Consider the following 16,342-nt stretch of genomic DNA (forward strand, 5'->3'; position numbering starts at 1 on the left):
TTGGCCAAATTATTATATTAAACTTTCAAGTTACTCATCTTGCAAGGATGCATGAGGAAAATAATAAAGAATGATGGAACATTTATTTTTATATTTACATAATTTTAAATGTGTAATAGCATGTACTTTCTCCTAATAACAGCCAGAGGAAATGAACAAAAGTAAAAGGATCAATCATATTTAACTTTCACTTTGCAGCTGCCAAAACAAATGTCAGGAACATTAAATATATATATATATATATCATAGCTTTTACGGGAAAATCTGTTCACACTTGGCTACCTTATTCTCAGTTCTCTATTTTTATTGTTATTATCATCATTATTATTACAGTTCCTTACACGAAGATTTAGTACAGCCTTACATTTTGTTTTTGCTCCAATTATCTTTCTATTTATTCTCCACAATTTTTACCATTCATTTCTCTCTAACTGGTGATTTACTATGGCCACACATGTTTACTGTCTTTGAGGTTTCTCCCATACACTTGGCAGCCAATGCTATTCTTGAATATGCTTTTGTGCATACGATAGAAAAAGTCCATTATGAACTATCTTGCAAAATCTAAACATATATTAATGTTATTGTTTATTACAGATAGAATATTTTTATTCTTTCGTCAGATAGAAAAATGAAAACTTTGAAATTAAACAAAATATAATGTATGTTAAAACCAGAATGGCCAAATAAAAATGTCATTCAAAAAAACCTTAACACTCAGTCTTTAATATGCAATTATTTCAAGTAACAAAATAAATACCTTTAGGGCATCTCCTTATCTAAATCATGCTCTTCTACTTTGATTTCATTCTTCATGCCTTTACCCATTAAGTTAACCTGAACTGAACAACTAGTGCTAGGTGTAGGGTCTACACTGTGAAGTTCTGAGACATTTTCCTTTTTCAGTAAAGGTAGTTTCAAATTGTTTGCCTCTGAGGAACAAGTATCTGAACTATCACTATTTACAACATATTTAGGTAAGTTGGTCTCCGCATGGGAACTATGATCTGAATATTCTGTTTGATATTTTCCAGCAATGTCAGATTCATCTTTATGATGAATTTTCATGTGTTTCTTCAAACCAGCTACGTGGGCAAACGTAGCGGCACAAACTTTACAATTGTACGGTTTTTCGCCTGTATGGCTTTTGAAATGCTGTTTAAGGTTCCCCGATCGAACAAAAGAAGAACAACATAGTGAACATTTGTACGGCTTTTCACCTGTGTGCGTTCGGAAGTGCTCCTTAAGTCTCCTGGGTTGAAAAAAGGAAAGGCCGCAAACTGTACATTTGTATGGTCGTTCTCCGGTGTGCTTCTGAAGATGAAATCTTAAAGAATCGGACCGAGAAAAAGAAAAATCACATAACGAACATTTGTACGACTTTTCTCCTGTGTGTTTTTTCAAATGGACGTTGAAATTTCCTAATTGAGAAAAAGACGACGTACATATTGAACATTTGTACGGCTTTTCGCCTGTATGTACCCGACAGTGGATTTTCAAGTTCCCTTTCGTATAGAAAGAAGTATGACAAACTGTACACTTGAAAGGCTTATCTTCTGTGTGGCTCATGATGTGCCGTTTTAGACTCCCAGACTGAGTAAAAGACGAGTCACAGAGTGAGCACTTAAAAGGCTTTTCACCTGAGTGAGTCAAGAAATGCTTTTTGAGTGTTCCAGACTGATAGAAAGAAGAGTTACAAATTGAACATATGTGAGGTTTTTTACTTTTATGTCTCTGAAGGTGAATTTCTAATGAATCAGATCGAGCAAAAGAAGACTTGCAGAGTGGACATTTGTTGGGTTTATATTCCTCCATTCTGCAAACCTTTTTCTATCTCTCCTTTCCCACTGTAATGAGTCCACCTCTTAAATGTGATATTATCCACACTGACCGAAGCACAACTTATTTCTGACAAAATACCAAAAAAAGTACTTTTTTTTTTTTTGTGTGTGTGTGTGTGTTCAAAGGTGCTTACTGACACCAGAAATAAACTCAAAATTACAGTGAGCACTTGTGTGGTTTTTCATATCTTCTAGCCATTTCTTCATAATAATTACCTGCCTTCCTTTCCTCTTCACTTTAACCAAAGTTATGGTACTTCTACATGCCTACAACCTGATATATTACCACCTCTATGCAGTTGTTCTTGTTTTTATGAGTGACAACAGATTTCTCCAGTACGATCTATTCTTTTGACTTTTCTTTTTCTTTTTTTTTAAACATGTTTCTTGTTAACAGACAGGTTCCTCATCTTCACAAACAAGAATTCTGAAAAGAAAGGTGTTTGTCAATTAATCACTCTATTGCCCCAGATCTTTCTTGTGGGAGACCCACAGCCTCTAAGAAACTGGCAACAGCCACCAGGTGGCCCCATAGGTCACTTAAGGAAGAAATAATGTGTTGTTTTCAAGGGATTATAAGTGTGGGACATTGACATATGACATACTCTATCAAAAATATTTATGCTAATTAAAAATCTTGAATAAAATAAATCAGAATAAAATAAAATCTTTATTTGCATTATGGCACAAAAGAAAAAAGCTTACCACAAGAAAAAATAAAATTCTAAATTAAAAAAATGGTTGATTATTACTAAGGGGCATGACAAAGAAGACAAAAACAAAGAAGATTGGAAACATCTTAACCCATTAAACTCCGATGACAAGATGTCTTGTCATTTGGTCAAATAAAACAAAAAATCATAAAACACCAAAATGTTTGATCAAACACCAGAAAAATATGACGTCAGTCCTCGCTTCGCTCGCGAGCGAAGCGAGAACTGACGTCATATTTTTCTGGTGTTTGATCAAACATTTTGGTGTTTTATGATTTTTTGTTTTATTTGACCAAATGACAAGACATCTTGTCATCGGAGTTTAATGGGTTAAAAGCAAAGTCTAAGCTAGCAGCCTCTTACCAACTTCAGAAGAAAGGACCTTCTCAATCTTTTATATACCACATGACTAATAGTTTTTAATAAATCACATCTATTTTATCCCTCCACCTTTTCGTGTTTACCATATGATATTGAGCCAGTAACATGCACTATATGCCATCCTAACTACCTGTCCTGCCCAAATCCACTTTTGCTTCTTCATGACCTTTAAAACATTTCACTCCAGTGTGGATTTGACCAGATTGGCTTTGTCTTTCAGCATTAATCCCAGCACTCACCATTGCTCTTTAGACATTCCTTCAATTAATCTCCTTTACTTTTGTCATTTCCAAGCATCAGATCTATAGCTCATATTATATAATGTGAAATTTGTTTCTAATACAGGTATGAAGCATTTCATAAGGTTCCTATATTCATAAAACACTTCCCAACTGATTTTAATTTCACCTTCATAATCTTTAGTCAGTTACTTTGGCCTAGTTATATATTTCACCTTCAAGATTCTGTGAACTTTTTCTTTTTCTAACTTATAGAAAAAAAGGTTTTTGCTTTATTCCTATTCATTTTCAAACCTATTTTGAAACTTTTGTTGAGAACACTGAATATGGATAAATTGGATGAAATTGTATAATCATTTTTAGGTGTACCTAAGATATAAAAAAGTGAATATGACTATGCTCAATAAAATTCTTATATTACTTGAACAATCAATACATAATAATACAAGATATAATAACAATGACAATATTAATAACAATAATATTTCATTTTATATACTAAAAGTTTTTCCCCTTATAAGGAAAGCAGACAAGTCAAAAGCACTTACTGAGTCCCACCTATTTCACTTCCATCGACCAAACTTTCCCCCCTCTCATCTTGACTCCTCAGGGATGATGGTAATCTCTGTATACCACCCACTGCCCTGGGTCAGGGGCAGTATAGCAAGAGAGGACATCCACAGCAAGGCCACTACACTTAACCCCTTGAGTACTGGATGTGTGTTTTGTGACACCTGCGTGTCATGGCTGAGTGCACCCGCCAGGAACCAAGCGTGCTCCCCGTGACACGCACATGTCACAGTTATAAGCTGTGTGTATTGAGGGCTTTCAAGGCCTTGGTTTCTGGTTTATTTCTACCCATGTGGTGGCAAGTGTCTGTGTTTACAAACATAAGGCTCCAGCCATTTGTGGAATGGTTTGAAACATTTGTTTATGTAAGGTTGACGGGTCAGTAATGAAGGGGTTAATTGGTGACCCCTACTCGTCCCCTCATGTAGAAAAAAAAAAAGATGAGGGGAAATCCCCAAGCACCCCCTATCCCCTGACCCTTCCTTGCATAACAGTATCATCTATACACAGTTCCTCTCCATTCATCCCTATCTCATGCATCCTCCCTTGTTCAATGCCCCCTTCACATAAGGAGACTGCAAGAGACCATAAGGCCTACACTAGGCAGTTCCATGTCCATTACCATCTATCCTCAGCTATACATTTATCTAACCTCTTAAAACAACCAATAGTTTCAGCATTCACTACATGGCTACTAGGTCTATTATATTTATTAACCACTCTATATTGGTAAACCAGTTCTTGCCTATTTCCTACTTAAATCTAAAATTGTCCAATCTAAATCCATTACTACAAATCCTGCCCTATTGTCTTACTATGAAGACCTTGTTTGCATTACCCTTATCAAAGCCCTTGATCCACTTGAACACTTCCATTGGGTGTTCCTAGAGTGTAGATCAAGGTCCCTAACTCTATCACTGTAAAGTAATTTTCTGATCCCTCAAACAAGATGATAACACTAAATGCAAATATCAGTGGAAATATTTTGTATTAACAAGTTAAGGAACAACAAGGTCTAAATCATAATTTTTACTCAAAGATTGTATCCTTTGAACAAATAATACATAATAAACTAAATAAAAAGGCATGAACACTAGGAAGACAGATTACTAACCTATGTTCAAATTTTCAAAATACAATAAACTAATTAATGAATAACTAAATGCATAAGTAAAAATAGAAAAAAGACTTACCAAATTACAAATACTCCACTCTGACACAACACCAATGTTCCTGCAACCAAAGAAAATGGAACTTACATAGGGGCCAACTATAGATTAATATAAAAAACACAAAAGTACATGCAGTGGCAGTGATATATTACCCACAAGGAAGAGTCAATAAGTAAATTAACCTGATGATAACAACTAAATATGAATGGAAAAGAATCTTCCAATTAATCCGAAAAAAAAAAAATCCCAATTGCCCTCACAAACTACCCATGCAAACTCCAAGAAAATGTATTCAATTTCACCTCTCATGATAACTGATAAGTCTTCTCATATCACTTTTTTGGCCAGGCTTCTGATCCCGTCATAATGTCATGCACATTTTGTGAATTGCACAAATTATGAATATAGAATACAAAGCACCAATAATGGATAATGAATCCATTAAACACATTACCGAAGTGCCAGATGAAGGTAGGTAACTCTAACCTCTGTCATGAGCGAGAGTGAAGTGTGGATACCCCTAACTTAATATTTTAAGAGTCTTCATAATGTGTACGTGTCTAATGGATTTGTTATCTGTGCATCCAATTATAATTTCAATATTAATGCTGCACATTTTATGAATATTCCTTTGTACAGATTCATATAAAATGTGCATGACAGTAGCACTGTATCAGATGTTCAGATGCAACAGAAATAACAAACTGCACTGCATTTGCCAACAAACACACCTACACCTGAAGTGCATTCCATTACCAATATTTTCCAACAGTCACATCGGGGCTCAAACCAAGGTGACTGGCATCAAGCGAGACCTTAGTTCAAGCCCTGAGGCAACAATCGGCAAATATTGGTAAACACGTCTATTTTGTATTCTTCATTTTGGAAGAAAAACCTGTGGAACACCTGCTTTCATGAGATTGATTTTTGTGGGAGAGGTTTCTTCTCCCCCTACCACCTTACCTCACCTTAGCCATTATAATAATAATTGATCATAAAATAAATAAAAATAGAAGTCACCCAACAGGAATCTCTTGCTTATTTACTCATTCAACAGCTATTAGCATATACACTGATGGACCCTATTCTGATGACAAAGTGAGCTAAGCAGGAGAATCCTCAGTGTATACAAGATACTTATCCCTGCCATTGCCTCAGTATTCACCTTTGAACTGTTTGTCATCCTCACTATCCTACATCTCCTTGCCAAATATAATCACTTCCAACTCCTGAATTGTCCCAGAAATAATTTCCACCATCCACTGGTCCTCTATATAAACTTGTTGGCCATCCACATATCCACCCACTTAAAATCTGCACCCTTCTGTTGGGATTTCATGGTGGCATCCCCAACAACGAACAGGCTAAAAGTATGTCTAGAAAAGTGACATCTACCTTGTAGGCACCTCTATTATAATGTCAGCGGGAAATGACTATTCAGTCCTCTAATCCGTACTGACAGACCAAGTCGACTAAATAGTAAACAACTATTCCAACATCGTCCTAATGATGGGATGTATGGTGCTCATCATAATAGCTTTTACCATCGAGTAGCCAGGATATGGTACGGTCTACCGTCTGAGGTTGTCGAGGCAGGAACTGTTAGCTCTTTTAAAAACCGCTTGGATTGCCACTGGAGAGACTTCAAATTTAGATTTGACCCATCAGCCACTCCGCCAGAGCCACAAGCTATAGTTTAAGTTTACCCTGTGAGCGCAGCGAAGTCGTCTCCTCGACTGGTCTGCATAATATTCTTAAGTATGCTTAAGTACAAGAGCTGGGAACTGTACCCAACAAACCTACAGAAAACAATCAAGCCACACATGGCCATCCTTGTGTTAATGTAACCAATGTTTTGAAACTGCACAATCGTGTCTAAGAACAGAATATTCTCACCTCACACATGGCCCTTTTTCCTACCTATAGCCTATGGTGCCCGCATGCAGTTCCACACACCCTGGTGTAATGCCAGACTTACAACTCCTTAAGACAACCACCTACTCTCTCATCTGCCCTCACACTGCACCAAATTTTGACAGCTGTAGGCATCTGATGGAGGGAAGACTGAGAACCCATGAACTATATCAGATCTAAGACATCTGTTTTGCTAAATATGTACATTTTCAGATCTCAGTAGTTCCTATAGATCTTTGGATTGTTTAATTGGGCAACGCTGTACTATCTCGCTGTGAAGGCAAGTGGTGGTATGAAATGAAGGGGACCGTGCATAAATATATGATCACATTGATGCAGTCAATATTTCAGGGAGCCATAACTGTTGTATCTCTCGCCTGGTTTATTTGGCAAGGGAAGGATAGACCTAAAATTCACAGACAGTTTTTCTTGTCATGCTGGCAATACCAATTATGAAGAGTGACTGGTTTGAGCATATCTTTCAAAACATAATTTTACCATAGATTATCAGAATTTTAGGAACAACACTGGCCAAGAAGCATTAAATATCATCAGTATTATTTTGGTTGTGCACACCTATGCAATATAGCATTAGGAAATTAAATATTAATTTTGTAAATCATAATACATGAACATAATATGTGATTTTTTTGGCGTAGGTAAAAAACAAAAACCCTTGCTACAAGCAAATTTACTAACGAATGAAGCTGCTAGGATATGGTACGGATGCCATGCCAGTCCAGTCACTATCAGACAACAGCTTTCATGTTGCGAACTGGGTGTTCTCTAACTCCAGGTGACATTAATAAGTGCTGTTACAAAGACAATAGGGCTTCCTTGGACTTTGTGAGAGGACACGGGGTTCTGCCGACATGTTAATTGCCCAAAGTACAATAATAATCAGGCCGTCAGCATCCGTGATGACGACCCGGATGATCTTTAGAATTTGGGGTACTTAATTACTAAACATTGGTTAGGTGACATGGCTTTGGTTAAGTAGGTTAGATTAGGTTGTTAGGTTAAGTTAGAATAATCTATCATCCTTTTAATTTTTTGACCTTGGCTATCAAAACAAACATGGCGTATCATTCAACCACTATGACTTTCTTCATTAGAAAATAGGTTTTAGCAACTTTTTTGTCATTGATGTTCACCAGGAAAATTGCATATGTTGATCTATTATAATTTACAAAATTAATAAATAATTTTCTATTTCTATATCATATAGGTAAGTACAACTAAAATTTTATCATATCAAATCAATAATTGTTAGTTCACCATTACAAAATGCTGTAAGTTATAGTTAAATCTATATTATAGACTCTGGCTACATGGAGGGGCAGTGTTCCATGTCTGAAGCACCCTACAAGAACACAGTGTTGTCATATATGTTGATATTGCCTGCAGTCTCCATATTTCATACACAAGTCATAGCAATTTTATTTATACCTAGTATTATTATCCAGTCAACTTTTGATGCCTTTCAATTAGTTAATATTTATGCAAAACTACTACAAGTGTTACAGTATTATTCCTTGCATTTTTGTAAATATTTTCTATATTATTTCTTAAAGGGCCTCAATGGAAATAGGACTGGTTGGGATTTTATTATTAGTTATCCCAAGTAGGTTATATTATATTCTTACCTGTGACTCAATCTATATTTTTTACATTTGGCTTGAATTTCTTGTAAAATTATTTGGTACTGAAATGAATACGTCAATATGAATCTGACTAGTTTCAAGTCACAGTCAATTTGCAGAATGGCAATCCAAACCCTTTACATCAGTCAAATATGAACCGACTGGTAATCTTTACGTTCTCTGCATGGCGAATGTTGTTTGCAAGATATGATGTTTTGTTGGTCTTGTTGAGCCTACTCTTGTCAACTACACTAGGTTCGCAGACTTAAACTGTAATAAAGTCACTGGTATCCGTTTTGGCTATTTCTTGGAGCACGGAATAATCGTCCTCCAGAGAACAAAGTTAAAAAGAATGCACATACAGACTAATGTTTATAGAGTAAACATTGGCAAAGAGACGTAAACTAGACAATTTGTTGTCCTGTTTACTACAGTATAGTTCTCTTAAATGTACCAGTGGATTGAATAAAGAGAATTGACTGTTCAAGTCGATGCCGCTTAAATACTATTGTATTTGATAAAGGTGTAATAAAAGGAAATATGACCGATAGTTTTGATGGCCCTCGCTCCCATCTGCTTATTCATGTCGTTTCCTTCAGATGAGAACTAGGGTGTCCCACGCATTATTTGCATGATTATGAATTACTGTACGGTATATGAATATGTTAAACTTACCTGTATTGTATTCTTATTTAGGCTTAATACATATGCATATCAAATTAAGTATGAACTTGTACACAGATTGCAAATTTAGACAAATAACGAATGGGGGAGGCCATTAGTAGCAGAAGAAACTTTGCAACCAACATGGCTTGCTGCCAAATTACGCCTGATACAAGAATAGGGTGGCGGTATATATACCAGTAACGTATTTAGGATATTAAATGGCCTATTTTGTAAATATTGAAACGTAAGTAATTGAGTTCTCATTGCTTTCCCTTATCGTTGGCCAATATCCTAATATGATGATGGCATTGTCAAGGTTATTTTTGGGCCCTGGCAATATTTTAGAAGTTTTGTGTTTTCTTTTCATAATTTAGTTTTAATTGAATAATGTTTTCAAGCAAGGTATTACACAAGGAATATATAACTATTTTTTCTATAAAGGAATTAATTCAGATGCAGGAAATCACACACCAGTGAAATTTGCTCTCAGAGCACTTACTGATTATAAATAAAATTGTAATAGGACAAGCCAAACTAAGAGGAAGAAGCAAGTAATAAGATTGATGTATGTTACGTAAAGTTAGATACACCAAATTATTAGAGCAGTGCCACACCTAACTATAGCTTCTCAATTAAGTTTGGGTTGGGTTTAGGAAATAGGTGGAGGGAAGTATTATTAAATTGGCTTAAGTTAAATAGATAAGATTTCACAGCAGTACTTCGCTTAACCAAGCATTTCACATATAGGGTGGAATTTGCTCTATTAATATTTGGGTGACTTGATAACCTAACTTGCCTAACCTCCCTGTGTGTTTGTAGTAGGAGATGGGGGGGGGGGATAATCTACCCCCTCCCCTTGCTGGCCAAACAGGTTAGAACATCAACACTTGTATTTACCTAGTTGTATTTTACGGGAAGGGGGGTTGTGCTCGTGGTGTCCCGTCCTCATATTTGATCTAGACTGTTTTTAAATTTGTGTATTGTTTTTGCACACACCACTTTCTCATCTAACTTAATCCAAACATCTATTACCCTGTGGGGAAAGTTGTTCTTTTTTAGGTCTCTTCTGTAACTGTCTTTCTTGATTTTCTTGCCATGTCCTCTTGTATCTCTACTATCTCATTTTATTAGATCCTCTCTTTCAATAGTTTCTATGCCTCTCATGATTCTATAAATATTTATCAAGTCTCTCCCTCTTCTTTGCTCTAATGTCTGTAGCTCAAGTGGTGGAGGTTTGGTGTGTAGGAAGTGAGTCCTCTCAGCAAACAAGTTTGTATGCAGGACATAGTACTTTAAATTTCCTGTTTCAAGGAGTCCTCTTTAAGGAACCACTGTACAAACCCCCTCTCAGAATGAAAGTTTGTGGAATTAAACTGAATAATATGCATGTCATTCGATTTGTCTGTCAGTCAGTCTGTTGCCTCAAGTCTCTTCAGCCCCAGGTAATCAGTCATGGCTTCCAGTTCAACTGAAGTGTCACTCATAGTGGAACCATGTTGTTGTCTAGATAGGATGAGATTTGGCAGTGTAGAATGAGATGCTTTGTGTCTATGTGGTAGATGCATCTGGGACAACTGAATTCTATGTTGGTTCTGCTTAATGTCAGATAGTGACCTAAAGCTAGGCATACCAGTGAAATACCACTCTTATGAATACTGATTTTTTTTTTTTTTTTTTTTTTTTTACAACATATTTCTTATGACAGGTGAACCCTAGCCAAAGCTCTTAGAACCCTTTCCTCTATTGCTTTGGTGATTATTACATTTCCCATTGTTTAACTTCATAATTGTATTATCTTGCTTTAGCCCATGTAGGGAAATATATTTCCTTGCATTGAATTTAATACTTCTCTCCTACTTTCAAGCTCATCTAGGTCTTCCTTGAGGAAACTATAATCCTTTTTACTTTTTTTTTTCTTTTTATTTGTGATCATGAGCGTCTTCACTGAGTAAGTGTAGCTGCCTATTTCATGCACCATATCATCATATATAAAAAACGTTACTAATGCTACCACCAAATCCCTTGGTACTCAGTTGTTACATCTCTCCAATGTAACATTTCATTTTTCACTACTATTTGCATGAGCCTGTTGTTCAGAACATTTTTCATCCATTCCACTATGTTAATTTCAAGTCCTACAACATTTATCCTCTTCCACATTAGTCTTGTTTGACACCTTCAAAGTACTTATCTAGATGCAAGTATGTATGGTTGATCTAATGCTCTCTTGCATGTGGCACATCAACTTTAATTAGAAACGGTAGACTCGTGTTATCTGGGGATAAGTTTGGAAAAAAAAAGGAAATTAAATGTAGACATCTTAGATTGTGTAATTAATTAAACATGCAGACTTGCTGTTGTACAGTTTTGAGTTTTCAAGTTAATACACACACATTGTAACATCTTCTAATTCTTTATTTATTCTACATCTGACAATAATGTGGATCAAAAGATTCTCTGTTAGAATGGTTTACCAGCCTAAATTATTTTAGAATATAATTCTCAAAATTCACTAATTGCATGATGACTAGAACAAATACTTGACAGGCATATGAACATGAAACTGTATAAAGTTTTCAGACCTTTATATAGATTCCTTATTATGATCTAACTATCTCTTTCTCCATGTGGTCTTGAAAGTTCTTGAAAGAGACTAAAAATTCTCTTTTTTTTTTGTATTGTAAAATTGTATGACATTCTTGTTCAGTTGTTACCAGTTATATACATATGTAGTAGAATATGATAAGTCTGCTAGTATTTGTACTTGCTTCAGGCAGATTGAATAAATTGCTACTACAATCTTGAAATGGAGAGCAAATTGGTACTCTCAGTATTTTATAGCAGATATGTGTAGTGTGTTGGTAATTTACAATTATAATAAAGTACTCATTGACAATTTCAGAAGATGCAGTCATGAAGATGACATAGATGTAAGCAGACAATATGTTGCACAACAGCAAGAGAATTGTTGGAGAAATGTGACAAAAAAGTCCACCATGAAAGCATTGAAGAATCCTTCCTAGAATTGTAGCAATCCATGGCACCTGAGTAAAGAGGCAAGACAAGATGGCCAGCACGAGTGAAAAAACCCATAAATGTACGTTGTGTTATTATACGTTTTCTCGGCCGTGTGATCTGGTGGCGCACCTTCGGGCACACACAGGCGAAAAACCGTACAAATGCTCACTCTGCTCTTCCGCTTTTACTCGAAAAGGTCGTCTAAAGGAACACCTTCGCAAGCACACAGGCGAAAAACCTCACAAATGTTCAGTGTGTTCGGCCGCATTTACTCGGTCGGGCGACCTCGTCGTGCACTTCCGGATGCACACGGGGGAAAAACCGTACAAGTGCACGGCTTGTGAAGCTTCTTTTACTCAATCCGCACACTTGAAAAAGCACTTTCAGAGGCATACGGGCCAAAAACCTCACAAGTGTTCGCTGTGTAGCGCTGAATTTTCTCAAGTAGGTGATCTTGTGGCGCACACACGCATGCATACAGGAGAAAGACCTTTCAAGTGTTCCGTTTGCGACTCTTCTTTTGCTCTCGCTGGGTCGCTGAAAAAACACCTAAAGAGGCATACGGGCGATAAGCCGCACAAATGTCCGATTTGTAATTCTGCATTTTACGAAACCGGGCATTTAAACCAGCACCTCCGGACCCATACTGGCGAGAAGCCGTACAAGTGTTGTTTGTGTGTTGCTGCATTTGCACAGTTAGGTGGCTTGAAAAAACACATGAAAATTCATCCTGAGGACATAACTCTCCATTGCACAATATGTAATTCAGAGTTTTCTCATATAGATGATCTCTGTACCCATATGAAAAAGGCACACTCCAATGTAGGCGTTATTAAAAGAAAAAAATGGAATATTTGCAATCCTCAGTCAGAGCATGCAGAAGCTCCTCTACTGAAAGTTGATGCAGATGAAGAAGTTCACTCGGACTCTTCTGAAATTGACTGTTCAGATGATGGTACTCTGTTGAGCAAGTGTTTGAAGGTTGAAATTAAGGAAGAGCAGCATATATTGAATGACGAGCTATAATGAAAATTTTTTGAAGATGAAAGTTATGAGATAATTTGAGATGGGTGGTTTACACTATTGACATCAGGTGACATACTGACACTGCATCATTGGGTTAACCCATTCAACTCCGATGACAAGATGTCTTGTCATTTGGTCAAATAAAACAAAAAATCATAATAAAACAACAAAATGTTTGATGATCAAACAGCACCAGAAAAATATGACGTCATCAGTCCTCCTCCTCGAGGAGGACTGATGACGTCATATTTTTCTGGTGCTGTTTGATCATCAAACATTTTGTTGTTTTATTATGATTTTTTGTTTTATTTGACCAAATGACAAGACATCTTGTCATCGGAGTTGAATGGGTCAAGTTCATCAGGTGAATACTTTTCCTGTCAAAGGTAGAATGAATTCCAAGAATGTAGATATGTGTTTAATTTTCATCTTTATCTAGAAAGAACCAGTGTATGTGATAACATTTTGAAAAGGTTTGATCTTTTGAACACAACAGGTGAAAAATAGTATTAATTTAAATTCTTATATGACTATTTATATGCTTGACAAATTTTATTTGAAGTCATCAAACAGATAAATGAAATAGATATAGTGCAGGTTGGTACCCATTCCATTTTTTATCACAAAAATGAAAAGTATATTTTTGATCATCCTGGTAAGAAATATAACTAGGACATGTGGTACAATGAATAGCTAAATGTTAGTCTGTTTTGATTGTGGCATAATATTTGAACAAAGCTTCCATTACATGCAGTTTATTAAAATTCATTATGGTAAAGATTTTTTTCATTTATGAAATTGGTGCTAATCCAGAACCCAATATGAAAATGTAAAAGAAATATAAATCAGAAGGGAGAAAATGGAAATAATGTTGAAGGACTGACCGCTACAAAGTAATGAATAATATAACATTTTATGTATCAGCATTGGTTTAATAGCACAATTCACCATGGTTTTCATTGCCTTTTATTCATTTTATTTATATTAATGTGGTGACAAAAGACAGCCATTCTTCGTACACAGGATATTCGTCTACCACATTCAGCAAAAGAATTCCCCTTCACCTTCAGAACAGTGCTCCAAGAACCAATAATTTTTTCCTTGAAGATAGTTAAAGACCATGCCCAGATTATTGGATAAGCCTCAGAGTTAAAATGTCCTCAAATCCTAGAAGTTCTTGTCATTAACCCATTCAACTCCGATGACAAGATGTCTTGTCATTTGGTCAAATAAAACAAAAAATCATAATAAAACAACAAAATGTTTGATGATCAAACAGCACCAGAAAAATATGACGTCATCAGTCCTCCTCCTCGAGGAGGAGGACTGATGACGTCATATTTTTCTGGTGCTGTTTGATCATCAAACATTTTGTTGTTTTATTATGATTTTTTGTTTTATTTGACCAATTGACAAGACATCTTGTCATCGCAGTTGAATGGGTTAAGAAGAAAACAAACTTGAATATTCTGATGTATAATATTGTGGGGCTCCCATGGTCGGCATCCACCATGTGGGGTATCTGGAATCCACGGAATACTTGTGATATTTTTTCCATATCACATTTCATGTGATCCCTCCTCTTATCTTTGTATCCCCTTCTTTTGTACTATTTAATCTATAGTAATGTTTTATCTTTTATTTGATAATGTACATAGTGTATGAAATGTCTTCAATATATAGAAAAAAATGATAATGTTTTATTATGCTATATGGCATATATACAAAAGTACTTACTATCTACAAGTTTCCTTTCTCCTGTGGTTATTTTGTGTATATATATATATATATATATATATATATATATATATATATATATATATATATATATATATAATTGCTGAACCCTTTACAGATGTCTGCAGTTAGAAAAGATGAAAATACAAGCAAAAATATCAGATGGATAAATAGCTGTTTTTTTTTTTGTTTTATGGGAAAGTTATTACTTGGGAGATATGTCAGGAGTTAGGTTGTTTGAAACTGCTTGACAGAATAAGTTCATGATGGGATGATACTACAATTTGCTTTTTCAAAAACTCCATAAGGAGACGCCTAGCCCTCTCTGAGAGGGAGAATGAATGAAAACTGAATAATGCGTGTGTTTGTGTTTATGTTAAATAGTTAATATGAAACCAGCCCACATGTGTGTGTATTTTTGATTAACCTAGAAATTCGATGGGGATACTATTTCAGTCATGAAAATTGTTTTTATTAGAGATGCGTTCAAATACACGTTAAAAATAATTGTATTTGCATGGGGCATAAAGAAAAATATATTGTATGTATATTTTTAATTCTAATTTTGTATGTTGTTACAGCTCAGGCGAAGCACGTATCTTAACGTTCTTTTACTGCAGATCTTGTCTGTAACCTGCCATCTGCGATAACGGTTACTTATCTGCACTTTTGAATGTAAATACCATATTGCATTTTTAGGTACTTATTTGTAAATCTAATATTTTCAAATTGGGAAATGAAGGTATTTGTATCTTATATAATGAATTAGATTGTATTTAGATTTGACATCTTGAAACGGTACATGACCCAATTCTTCTCGACATTGAGTCGTCGCGGTACTAATTTGTGGCGCGTTTTTAGTATATCGCGTTGTGCGAGGGTTGACTGTGTAATATATCACATACATGTGTGTAAAAACTAACAACCAATAAGGATTATTCATATTTAGAGGTAAATTCCTGCTAGCAGTATTCATATATAATTTGGACTATTGGTAATGGGAATATACAGTACCTTTGTGTGCCACTGAAGTTAACTGAAATCCAAGGGATTTTTTTTTTTACCTGACAAAATCCATCGTAACTTCGAAGAAACTTAAGTAGAACGGTCGTAAGTTGAGGAATGGTTGTATTTATACAAGGTTTCTACGCAGTTTCTACAGCCCCGAAAAAACAGATTTAAAGAATTAAGTTATAAATAGGTCATTGGAACGAGTTCCAGAGGTGACAATATACTCAGTCCTAGTCGCTACTTAAAGCTTAGCATCGAGTTCTTTTATGGGACTGCATTAGCAACCCCCTCCTCCCCATTTCTTCCTCAAGGAATGAAAGCCAGGAGGGAGGCCCAAATCCACTTTTTGGAAGAGCAAACGTAGAACTATTTTTTTTCTCGTACGAACAAGTAGAAATGCGCATTTCAAAA

The 16,342-nt window shown here is 35.6% G+C and overlaps 2 protein-coding genes across 4 annotated transcripts; one reads left to right on the forward strand and one right to left on the reverse strand.

Annotated features, from left to right (window-relative positions):
- Positions 1-51: 51 nt before the first annotated feature.
- Positions 52-9,291, reverse strand: LOC143031732 (uncharacterized). Of its 3 annotated transcripts, none has more exons than XM_076195954.1 (3): positions 9,149-9,291; positions 4,938-4,977; positions 52-2,268 (listed from the first exon to the last, which is right to left on the reverse strand). In XM_076195954.1, exon 3 carries the CDS (start codon positions 1,813-1,815, stop codon positions 763-765), a length of 1,053 nt encoding a protein of 350 aa, XP_076052069.1. In that variant the 5' UTR covers positions 1,816-2,268; positions 4,938-4,977; positions 9,149-9,291; the 3' UTR covers positions 52-762. The 3 variants fall into 3 exon arrangements, with proteins under 3 accessions (XP_076052069.1, XP_076052070.1, XP_076052068.1); XM_076195955.1 differs by lacking the exon at positions 9,149-9,291 and adding an exon at positions 8,649-9,026; XM_076195953.1 differs by lacking the exon at positions 9,149-9,291 and adding an exon at positions 8,477-9,026.
- Positions 9,246-13,349, forward strand: LOC143031733 (uncharacterized). Its single transcript, XM_076195956.1, has 2 exons — positions 9,246-9,383; positions 12,042-13,349. Exon 2 carries the CDS (start codon positions 12,206-12,208, stop codon positions 13,181-13,183), a length of 978 nt encoding a protein of 325 aa, XP_076052071.1. The 5' UTR covers positions 9,246-9,383; positions 12,042-12,205; the 3' UTR covers positions 13,184-13,349.
- Positions 13,350-16,342: the final 2,993 nt, after the last annotated feature.

This window comes from Oratosquilla oratoria, chromosome 12, assembly GCF_046742065.1.
Source record: "Oratosquilla oratoria isolate Oo_2021 chromosome 12, ASM4674206v1, whole genome shotgun sequence".
In the NCBI taxonomy this organism is placed as follows: Eukaryota; Metazoa; Arthropoda; class Malacostraca; order Stomatopoda; family Squillidae; genus Oratosquilla; species Oratosquilla oratoria.